Consider the following 11504-nt stretch of genomic DNA (forward strand, 5'->3'; position numbering starts at 1 on the left):
TTTATGGAAGTAACGGCTGCTCCACACAGTTCCTCTTAAGAGTAAAAGTGAAAAGCGTTTGAGTCACCACTGAAACAAGGACGGCACTCCCAGAATCCTCCAGGGCCGCCTGGGCCGTGGCTGCACAGCCCCCCCCCCCAGGTGGGCAGGACCTTGGGGGCACAGGGCAGGCTGGCACCGGAGCAGCCGGCTCTCCCCCTTCACACACCCCCAGCCGGTCTCGGCTCTGAGAAGATCCGGGTCGGATCAGCTAAAAGGGAGCTATTTTCGGATGGGCTCAGGTTGTAAAATTAGTCAGTAGAGGAGGGGAGACAGAGGCCCAGAGATGGAGGGAGAGAGATGGAGAGGGAGAGAGACAGGGAGAGATGCAGGCAGTCAGAGAAAGGTGGGTGGGGTGAGATTAAGATGTAGCCAGGAGTGGGGGGGGTCCTCTGTGGACAGTCTGGGTCTTTCCAGATCCCCCAGCTGGAAAGCCCAGACCAGACTGAGCCTGCATGCAGCTTTGGAGATTACACCGAGGCTGCTGTGGAGGGAGATTGAGGGGGGTCCCAGGCATCCCTCCAGGGTGAGGGGCACCCACGGGCGAATAAGCAGAGGAGAGGGATCCCCTTGCCTCTGGGTCACCCCATCCCCACCCTGGCCTGGGAGCTCCCAGGTCCTCTCTCCAGACTGTCTCCCGGCCGCCCTGTCCTTTGCACACAGAACCTCAGGTATTTTTTATTACCATGTTTCCACCGAGAGCCCGCCTGGCTGATCCTTGCCCTGTGCCCAGGGAAAGCCAGGCCCAGGGAGCAGAGGAAGGCCAGCTCTGCTTCTCACTGCCACCCCCACCCCCCCACCCCCGGGCAACGTGGACCGAGGCCTGTCTCCCAAGGAGTCCTGATGGGGGAATTCCAGGGCGCAGTGACAATAGGCTGCCGTCCAATCTCCTCGCCTGGAATAGCCTCCCTGGGCTCAGACCCCTGGGCGGTTCCCAGAGGGAGGGAGCCAGCGAGCGCGGGAAGGACAGAGGGGGCGGGGGCACCTCGGGGCCACCCAGGTCACCCCTTGAGGCCCAAGGTCACCCAGCAACCCTGACTAGGACCCTCATGGTACCTGGGGATCTTTAGAGCAACAAGTGGCAGAGGGGAGCCAGCGATGACTGCTTTGGGGGACCCCAAAATTTGCTCTGAAGGGGAAGCGGGTCTGGAGAGGGGCAGGGACATCCCCAAGGTCACTCGAAGGATAAGGGGTAAGACAGGCCCCGCGACCCCCTTGGCATGGGCCCTCACATTCCCTGTGGGGAGCCAGAAAGTGGAGGGGCTGGAGGGGGCCTGTGAGAAAGAGCCTGCTATGCGGGAGGGGCACCCCAGGATCGTGAATGGTGGCGGGGGACGCCCAGCAGAGACTAGCATCCACGTGCTCCCCACACGGTAGTTGGTCCTCTGGATATTCGGTGGCCCGCTGGATGCCCAGCTTGGGCGGCCCGCACTTGACACTGCCTCTCCCTCCCGAAACTGCCTCCGCAGCCGCTTGTCACTTTGAGGGAAACTGAGGCCTGACCCCCCTGGGTTAAAGACATCCAAGGACGTGGGGTGGGGGCGGAGCTGAAGAGTGGAACCAGCAGTCCTGGGAGGGTCCCCCTGGAGGAAGCTGGGGGAGAGAAGGGGTCCCCTGGGGCAATCTCGGGCACAGTCGCCCCCTCCCCACACACCCCCTGGGTCATTGCACAAGGGCCGAGCCCGGGCAGTCTGGGAGCTCGGCCAGGGGTGAGAGGCTACAGGAGGGGGCAGGGGCAGGTGCCGGGCTGGCGAGGGCGTCTGCAGCGCCGCAGTGCCCGGGCCAGACCCGGGCTCGCCCGGCCTCCCGGCTCCTCCCGCCGGCGGCGGCGGCTCAATAATTCACAATCGATGCAGCGAAAATATCGGGCCGGGGTTGGGGGCGCGCGGGGAGTGGGAGACCCGACGGGACGTTGGAGCACCCCTCCCCCACCGCTGGTGCCTCCAACTTCGCGTGCCCCCTCCCCCTCCGCGCACACGTGGGCCAATAATGGGGGGAAAGGCGGCCAGGGCCGGGGTGGCGGGGCACCACCTTATGCGGGGTGGGGGGGGTGTTCGTCCCCGTATCAGAGGGGTCCTCCCCTGCAGAGTCTCCTGGCGTCCAGGGTTCAACCGGGACCCCCTCGATTCCTCCTATGAGCAGGCCTGGGTCCAGTCTGGGGATTCGCACAGAACCCCGCCTTTGGCCTTCTCCCGGGCACCCCTCGACCTTCCCGGGTGAGGTGGGGGTGGGCCTCCTGCGTCGGGGGAGGGCGAGACTGCAGGGTGAGTCCCCACGTCCGCCAGGGGGTGAGGTCCCGTGGGGCGCGCGGGGCGGGCGTCCCGGATAAGGGTCCCAGCCCATCCCCCCCCACCTCCACCGGACCCTGGCCTGAGGCAGGGGCATCCCGGCCGCGGCGGCGGGAGGGACGCGCGCCTTTTTCGTCCCGCCTCCTCGGGCTTCCAAACTCCGGGGCCCGGTGGCTGGGGGCGCCGGGCCGGGGCACGGGGGACACGCGCCCGGGGCCGGGCGGGGGGCGTACCTGGGTCAGGCAGAGCGGGGACGAATACATCCCGGGCGCGGCGGGAGGCGCAGGGCCGGCCGGAGCGGGCGCGCTGAACTTACTGAGTCATTTTTCCAAACCCCCCCCCCCCCCCCCGCGGCCGCGGCCGGCGCGCTCCTCGCCGCCTCCTCCCTCGGTCTCCCTCCCTCCTCCCTCCCGCGCTCTCCCTCTCTCCTGCGCCCGACTCCCTCTCTCTCTCCCTCTCTCCGTCTCTCTCTCTTCCTTTCCTGTCCCCCCCTCGTCTCTGTCTCTCTCTGTGTCTCTGTCTCTCCTCCCTCCGGCAACCACCTCCCTCCCTCCCCCAATTTGTCTCCCCTCCCACCCCGAACCTCCCACTTCTCAACATCCAACTTTCAAAGAAACGAGGGGGGAAAAAAGAGCGCGAGCGAGGAAGGAAAGCCGCTCTCCCCCGCGCTCCCCGTGCCTCCTGAACCCCCATCATTGCTTATTATTACGAATTTCGAGCCGCCCTGTGCCGGGGCACCGGACCGGGACCAACGGGCCTGCGCACACCCCGACCACAGCGGGTCCCCCTGGATCACCCGCCCGAGTCGAGTGGGTAGGGGCTGGTGGCTCTTGTGGGACATTTGGGGGCCGAAGGTGGATTTTGAAGGCCCCCCCTCCCCAACCCGCCCCAAGCTGGCCGGGAAGTTGGAGAAAGGAGCCAAGGTGGGGGGGAGGGAAAGAATGAAGAAGTGACGTGTGCAGAGGCCCGGCGCGAACGCGCTTTTCCCCTTAAAGATGTACAACCCGGGGTACATGGCGGGAGAAGGGGGTCTCATGGTATCCTCTCCATCTGATCGCCCCCGAAAGCCAGACCGGGACAGCAATTCCCAGGCAGAGGAGCTTTGCTACAACTGCTCTTCCGTGGCAAGAAGGGCCCCAACCAACAGGGGAGCCTCCAGAACTCTGCTCTTGCTTCCTCAACCAGCACCAAAGGAGAACTGGGAGCTGGGGGGGGGGGGGCTTGGGCCTCCCCCATATGTTTCCCCAGTACCCCAGGAGGAAGGTGTCCAGAAGAATCTCAGGCTAGCCAGATAAACCCTTGCAGCCTCTTCCTAGGTGTCAGTGATTCTTACTGATCCCCACCCACAGTGTACCCATTTGACGGATCCAGAAACTGAGGCACTGGGGTGACTTGGAGCCCAGTTACGTGGCCCCAGAGCCCACATTCTGCAGGCTCTGTAGTTCTCCCTCTGGAGAACAGACCTGCCCTCCTCCAGTCTGAGCCCCCAGGGAGCCTGACAGACCTGGCCTCACCCCTCCCTGGGTTCATTCTGCACACCCTCCCAGCCTCTCTCAGGAGCTTCTGCCACCTCAAAGAGCAGGATGCTCCCTGCTTGGCATCCTCCCCTGTGAAGTGGATGAACAGTGCCCACCCCCTGGGGTTGGTCAGCGGAATAGCACTTAGAGGCGCCTTGACCTTCCGTTAAATATGCACTGAGATGCTCTTAGAAAGCTTGGCCATTCTGACCCATCTCCAAGGACAAATGATAACCCCTCACCAACTTGGGACAGCCAGCCCATGCCCAGGAAGACTGTTAATCTCCTGTGTTATAGGGGAGGAACCCGAGGCCCGAGGTAAGATGCTACTGACCTGGGGCCCTGGGGCTAGGCCAGAAGGAAGCAGGATTCACAAGGGACACATACGCCCTCCGTCCTGCCGGCTCCCCCTGCTGTGAGTGACAGTCACTCAAATGGCACTTCACTAATGTTTTGTTTTTCTAAATTCCCACTGTGCAACCACGGGGGGCATTTAAACCTCAGGATGAAAGGGAGAGACAGGTGTCTAGGAATCCAAATGCCAACATAATAGAAAGCAATATTTTATTATTTTTAAAACCATTGTGAACACCTGGAGGGCAGAAGCCCCAATTCACAGACATTTTCAAGTCCAAGTGCCTTAGGAGCTTTCTACCAGGTGGCTTCGACAGCCAGACTGTTCCCCACACCCATCCGGCATGCAGCCTTCTCCAGGCAGTTTGGGTTACTCTGGAATGCAGTTTGGAGAGCACAGACTTTCTCTCTGTCTCTCTCTAAATCTCAGTTTCCACATCTGTAAAATGGTTACAATAGATACAACTCTTGCATTTTGGGAGGCTGGGCAGATTGAAGTCCTTGAAATAAGGTGTGGAAAGACAGTATTAATATATTAGTGGTGGCAGGTGCAAGTTCACAATTGAGAGTGAAGAGTTCTATCTATTTATCTGTCTAGGCTTCCCAGGTGGTGCTAGCTGTAAAGAACCCGTCTGCCAATGCAGGAGACATAAGAGACGCAGGTTTGATCCCCGGGTTGGGAAGATCCCCTGGAGAAGGAAATGGCAACCCACTCCAGTATTCTTGCCTGGAGAATCCCACGGACAGAGAAGCTTGGTGGGCTACAGCCCATGAGGTTGCAAAGAGTCAGACATGACTGAAGCGACTTAGCAATGCGTTTGTCTGTATCTATCTATCTATCTATATCATCCAGTTCAACAGAAAGAGGTCCCTACAGTGTACACAGGAGGTCCACAGCAGGGTGGTTTTAGTGCAGGGTTACAGTCTTGGGTTCTTTAGCCAGGAGCCCAAATTGCCTGTGCCTCAGCTTCCCGTTCTAAGAAATGGGGTGATAATAGTTTCTACCCCTCTGGCCTGTTGTAGCTAAATCGGCCAATGTTTGGACTGCACATAGTGTTTTTGAAACAAAACAATTGCTGGACTGGACCTATGTGTGGAACATCTGGGGAGGGGGGCGTCGCATGACTTTAGCTCCTGGCTCTTTGGAACATAAGTTAACTCATTTGTTTAAAAATGCTCTCCCCATCACTCTCTTAGGCTCCTCTGTAACTGTCCCAGCTACAGACACAGGAGGGTGTTGACTGTCACCCTATAACACTAATGCCAACAATATGGAGCCAGCTACCGTGTCCGTCGTGGGGACCAGTTCAGCAGTGCCACCCAGAAATACTACACAGCTCCACAAAAGAACAAGGGACTCCTACCAGGAGACGCCTCCAAGAAACACCCCAGTCCAGGGCTCCGCCCCACCCAGCACTTCGGACCATCCTCTCTGATTGGGCTGTCTGAGCACTGTGCGGGGTGGACAACAGGAGCCCCCCCCCCCCCCAGTGTGACAACCACGGGTGGCCCTAGACCTCACGCAGTGTCCCCTGGGGAGAACCTCTGCTGTAGACTCAGCAAACAGACTCAAGATCTCATCTGGGAATATTTTTTCAAGAGTATACATATATCCTTTATGAGAATGTTTATCTGTTACATGTGTAGCTGCTCAGACAAACCTGGATGCAAATAGGGTTTTTGGAGTAGGGAGTCCCACACGGTGGAGGTGACGAGGAAGCTTTGATTTTTACTCTGGGTAATTCTACATCCTCTTAAGATGTTCATGAATGGCTTGTGTTATTAAAAGGCAAACTTTAAAAATGTGAGTGGAATCCACAGCAAAATTTTAAAAATCAAGAGCACCTCAGGGAGGAAGGATAAGAGCGGGAGCCGCCTGGGAACCCCCCAGCTGCCACACCCAGCAAACTGAGTTCCAGCCAGCGGGGCAGGACCACTCCTCCTCCAAACTTGCAAGGCATCCTGTGTGTCCCCATTTTACAGATGAGAAATTGAACCCCCAGAGGGGGATGTTAAGGTCCTCAGCCTTGAGAAGTGATGGTGGGATGACACTGGGGCTGACACAGACATACAACACAGAGGCACGAAAACACACCCAGCATGCCACGAAGAGACACACAGATGTACAGAAACACCTCAACGGAGGCACACAGATTCTCGCAAGTCACACAGACTCCGACAGATACCCAGACCCAAGGGGACACACACACAGACTCACGTAGACTCACAGAGACACACAGACCCACACGAGGGCATGCACAACCCCAAATACAACACAAGTGCAACCGGCCACAATAACACACTCAGACCACAACACGACCATACATGCATAGGAGCACACGCACCCATAGGCAGAACGCCTCCCAGGATTATACACCAGCACACACACACACACTCACACAGAGGCTTCCCTGGTGGCTCAGACGGTAAAGAATCCGCCTGCAATTCAGCATCCCTGAGTTGGGAAGATCTCCTGAAGAAGTAAATGGCAACCCGCTCCAGTATTCTTGCCTGGAGAATCCCGTGGACAGAGGGAGCCTGGCAAGCTATAGTCCATGGGGTCGCCAAGAGGTGGACACAACTGAGTGACTATTACACACGCACACAACACACACACAGTGACACACGACACACTGCATTCCTGCTCCTCCCTTATGGCTGTTCCCCCCCCCCCCCAGTTGCCCCCACAGCTGGAGTCTTCGCTCTCCAGATCTTCAGGGACCTTTTCCACGTGGAACTGGGGGAGGGCGGGGTGGGCTTGGCTCCTCCCCCTCCCACAAACGCAGGTGCCTGTTTGTGTGTCTGCTGCCTGCCTGTGTGTGACTGTGTGTGCACCTTTGAGTTCTATACACGTGTGGCTGTGAACAGATAGCTGTGAGTGTCACGGGTGTGTGCTACTGACTGACACGAAGGTGTTCCCCTGTGCACCTGGTGACAGGTGGACAGGGAGGCCAGTGTGGCGGAGGGCAGTGCCTGGGGATGGGGGGTGGGGAGGGCAGTGTTTCAGCGCTGGCAGTGGGTGTACGGGGTGGGCAGCACAGGCTGTGGAGGGGCCTGAGGGTGGGGGAGCTCACATGAGCTGAGGACCCGTAAATTGGGTGTGGATGCTTCCCTGTGTCACTGTGGAACCCCTTTTTCTACCCTTCCCAAACAGCACCCCCAAAGGGGATGCAGGTTCAAAGTAAGACCTAAAGACTCTCGCCTAGTCTTGGGGCTTTTATACTTAGAAAATTAAATAAAGCGCCCTGGGGTGGGGCGTGGGGGCACGGTGGGGATTCCCCTGGAGGGGAGAAAACAACACTGCGTGCCCAAGCGTCTGGCGCGTCCCAGACAAGTGCTGGAGGCAGGGCTCGGGGCGCGGCTCCCTGCTCATCCAGCCCAGAGGGTCTCCTTGGCCACTTCCCTGGTCCAAACCTAACCCACGCGAGCTTGGGTAACGACCCATCCCTCCGAACCTCCTCAGAGGAGGAGTGGGGACCCCCGCTGCCCCGCCCCCCTCTGGGCCAGGTCCCCGCGCACGCGCAGCCCCTGCTGGGAGACATCGCCGCCGAGTGATCGCGTCCCGGCGCCACCTCGCGCCCAAACCTCAAGCTGGGACCACCTGGGGCCGCGCGGATGGGGGACCCCGAGGCAGGGGGAGTTGGAAGGAACTGGGCGGGGAGTGAGAAGAAGGTACGGACCTTTGGCAAAGTAGAGGAAGCCATGGTCCCCCACCTGGTAGCTCGGTTACGGGAAAAAAGGGACTGCGGGGTGTGGGGGAGAAAGCGTAGACCCATCCTCAGGAATAGTCACTTAGCGCCAGTCACATGAACACAGTGACACCGAAATGTCCCCTGAGACGCACTCACACGACACAGCTCCCCACTCAGTGGCAACCCCCTAAACCCCCTCCCACTCACACGGGGACACCCCCACGGTCATCCAGGGACATCACATTCCCTGGGGACACACAACCCAGACACACTGCTTTCACAACACCGCCCCACGGGGACGCATGGCACAGTCGCCCAGTTATACCAACACGTACACACTGTCCCGTAGTCGCACAATGCTCTAACAACACGCAACACAACACACACACAGCCACGTGGATGCGCAGATACACAGATCCATAAAGGAGAGGACCCCACGCCTGGAGACCTACGGACAGGGATGGGACCACCTAGCCGCACAGACTCTCGACTACATCCCCAGGAACCCGTGTCGACCCGTTGCAGAGCACAGGGGCCCCGGAACGTAGCGCTCGAGTGCGGATGCCACCGACACCGGCGGACCGGACACCGGAACCTTCAAGTGCAGCTACCGGCGCTCGCAAGCCTGGGGCGCGCCCGGCCTAGACCCGGTGACCCCTCCCGGCTGGGACCCGTCGCGCGCCGCGGCGGGGCCGGGGTCGACCCGGGGGCGGGGCTCAGGCGGCGCTAGGGCCAGCCGGGTGGCTGCCCCTGCGCGGCGCCGAGCGCGGCCGCCCGCCCGGCTCCAAGTTCAAGGCGCCCGGCGGCGGCCGCTGCGCGCTCTCCGCCCCTCTCCGCAGCGGCCATTTTCCGCTAGCTGGCGCGCCGCGCTCGCCCGGGCCGGGGCAGCCCGCGGGGGCCGCCGCGACCCCCGCCCCGCACGGCCCCGGTGGGCGCCCCCTCCCCGACCCCGGATCCCCCGCGGGCTGCGCGCTCGGGGGTCTAGAGCCCGGAGCCGCGCCCTCCCGCTGGGCCAAGGAGGGGGCGGAGGCCTGGCCTGGGGGGACCCTCTCTCGGGAGCCCCGCCCTCCCCTCTAACTCCGCCGCGCCCGTGAGGGGCCCCCCACTTGGGGTCCCCCGCTGCGCCCCGCGCGCCAGCTCCGCCCTCAGCCGCGGGGGGGTGGATCGGCGGGCGGGGGTCCCGGGGCGGCGGGCGGGAGGGGGGTTCCCCGCATCGAGCCCCTCCCCCGGGCGGCCCCCGCCCCCTGCCCCCCTAGACCTCGCAACTTTCGCCGGGAGCCCACGCACCACCCCAAAAACTCCCCCGGCGAAAACGAAAGTGGGGGCGGCGACGTACCATGGCGCTGCTGCGAGGAGGCGAGGCCGGCGCCGGAGCGAGCGCGCTCGGTCCCCGGCGAGGGGGGGCCGGAGGCGGCGGGAGGAGGCGGCGAGGGAGGGCGCGCGGGGGAGGGAGCGAGCGCGCTAGGGAGGGGGCGCGCCGTGCCCGCCCCCCCGGCCCAGGACCCTCCCCTCGGCCCGCCCTCCCCCCGGTCCCGCGCGCCGCCCGCGCCTCAGGCGGCTCGGCGTCCCGGCCCCGGCTCCGGCGGCTCCGGCTGCGGCTCCATCCCCGGCCCTGCCCGCTCGAGGGGAGGCCGGGAGAACGGTCGCGGCAGCGGGTCGTTGGGTCCGGGTCGGGCTCGCTGCGGAGGGAGCGGATCCACCTTTACGGCGCGCGCGCGCTCACACACACACACACACACACACACGCAGGCAGCTGGGGACACTAGCGGCCCGGGCCTCCTTGACTCCGACGCCGACACAGAAAGCACAGCGCCTCGCCTGCGACGTGTTGCAGACACACAGCCTGCGGGCGTCACCTGGACGCCCCCGGGCCCACGCTCAGCCGGTTCGGCTCTCGGACGCACACCTGCAGGATGCCGCCAACACAGACTCACACTCACAACCTGCGGGTGTCACCCAGACACACGGGGACCCACATGCTCACAGTCTGCGGGGTGTCGCCTAGACACCCACAGCCTCCACGCTGTCACATACACAAATTCACAGTCTGCAGGGTGTCACTCAGACAGCCGCACAGACTGACAATCGCAGGAAGACACTTCGGACCTCGGTCTGAGCCCCATGCCGACCCCACGACCCCTCCCTCCCTGCCATCGCCGCAGCCACTCTCGCCCCCAAGTGTAGGTGTTCCGGATACACAGACACAAACACGCACAGCGGGGAGACGGGACAGATGGGGACACAGACAGACTCGGAGAGCGAGGGTGACAGACCTGGGGGGCAGGGGTTCCCTGGGGATCCCGCAGGGGCTCCAGGCGGGGCGGGGACGGGGAGCGCGCGCGGCGGCTCCGTGGGTGTTGGGGGGAGCGGGTGCCCCCTCCCTGGGTCGGGATTAATGGCGAAGCCTCCGCAGCGGGGGAGGGGCCGGACAGGGGAGGGTCAGCGCCCCCGCCCCTGCCGCGCGGGCCGCTGCGGGCTAGGAAGCCGTGCCGCAGCGCCCCCCCACCCCACCCCACTGAGCGCTCTCCCGCAGTCCCCCCTCCTCGGGCAGCCGCAGAATAGGCACCGCCCCCTTCTCCCCTCCTCCTCCCCCGCTCTGCGTCTGGCGCAACCCCGGGACTATGCGAGGGGGGCTTGCTGAGACCTGGTGGGGTGGAGGCGATTCTGTGGCCGTCCTTCGGTCTGGGTTCCCCCCTCTCGCCTGCGACCTCACTTCCCCCAGCTGGGGCTCGGGGATTCAGGGATCCCTTTGGGGAAATGATTCCCAGCTCCCCCAGGGAGAGAGCCAGGGTTTCGAGTGGGGGCAGGCAGCACCCCGGGAGCAGAATCAGGCCCTGACTGCCCTTCTAGAGCCCTAGCTGACTCTGGGGGCTTCTGGAAGTTCATTCTGTGCCTTGCTGGGCAAACCGGGGGCCGGCCAAAAAATCGCAGGCAAACGGTGGTAACAACACCCCTGCCAACATAGTGCGTGTACAGTGGTAAGGAAGTAGCCTATATCTCAGGGTCTGGGACGCTGAAGTTTTCTTCTTTCTTTTGCGCATTCCTCTCCCCACTTGAAAAAAAATTTTTTGGCCGCAGGTAGAGGCATGTGGGATCGTAGTTCCCAGACCAGGGATCGAACCCCTTCGTCCCGCATTGAAAGGCAGAGTCTTAACCCCTGGATTGCTGGGGAAGTCCCCCTTGCGGGATTTTTAAGAAGAGAGGGGAACTCATCAACCAACATATCAGAAACCCTAGGGTCCTGATCCCGAAGTCTCTAACCGGGTGCTTCGCAGGTCGGAATGGGGAGGTTCTGAAGGGGACCTTCCTCTCACACACCTGAAGCCAAAGAAAGTAGGGCGCATATCCCAGCTCTGGCTCTGGATAGGAAAGTGTGAAGAGGACTGAGACCCCCTGCTCCCAGCTCCTCTCTAAGCGCCTCTGTTAATCCTCATCTTGAACACTTCACTCCTCTCTTGCCTCAGGGAGTTAGGTACCTGGGAGGAGAAGAGAGGAAAGGAGAGGAGGGAAGGGGTGGGTTGGTGTCAGCCAGGCAGAGATTCAGGTCCTGAGGGCTATAATGGAGGCCCAGAAGCTGCACCCGGACCATCATTTTGCCCACAAGGCCATCCTTG

The 11504-nt window shown here is 62.1% G+C and overlaps 1 protein-coding gene and 1 long non-coding RNA gene across 5 annotated transcripts in view; one reads left to right on the forward strand and one right to left on the reverse strand.

The window, feature by feature from the left end:
- The window catches only part of NFIC (nuclear factor I C), a 72719-nt gene extending 63143 nt beyond the window's left edge, over positions 1-9576 (reverse strand). For 3 of the 4 annotated variants that reach the window (XM_065918075.1, XM_065918074.1, XM_065918072.1), the window contains exon 1: positions 2561-2668. In XM_065918075.1, coding sequence (XP_065774147.1) covers positions 2561-2590 — 30 coding nt within the window. In that variant the 5' untranslated portion in view covers positions 2591-2668. Of the gene's footprint in view, positions 1-2560; positions 2669-9226 lie in introns of those variants that run through there. The other variant, XM_065918073.1, reaches the window with a different exon arrangement.
- LOC136155880 (uncharacterized) lies at positions 1122-6001 on the forward strand. The gene is made up of 3 exons (XR_010660880.1): positions 1122-1231; positions 4797-4860; positions 5396-6001. It is a non-coding gene; the product is annotated as an uncharacterized lncRNA (long non-coding RNA).
- Positions 9577-11504: the final 1928 nt, after the last annotated feature.

This window comes from Muntiacus reevesi, chromosome 1 (assembly GCF_963930625.1).
Source record: "Muntiacus reevesi chromosome 1, mMunRee1.1, whole genome shotgun sequence".
In the NCBI taxonomy this organism is placed as follows: Eukaryota; Metazoa; Chordata; class Mammalia; order Artiodactyla; family Cervidae; genus Muntiacus; species Muntiacus reevesi.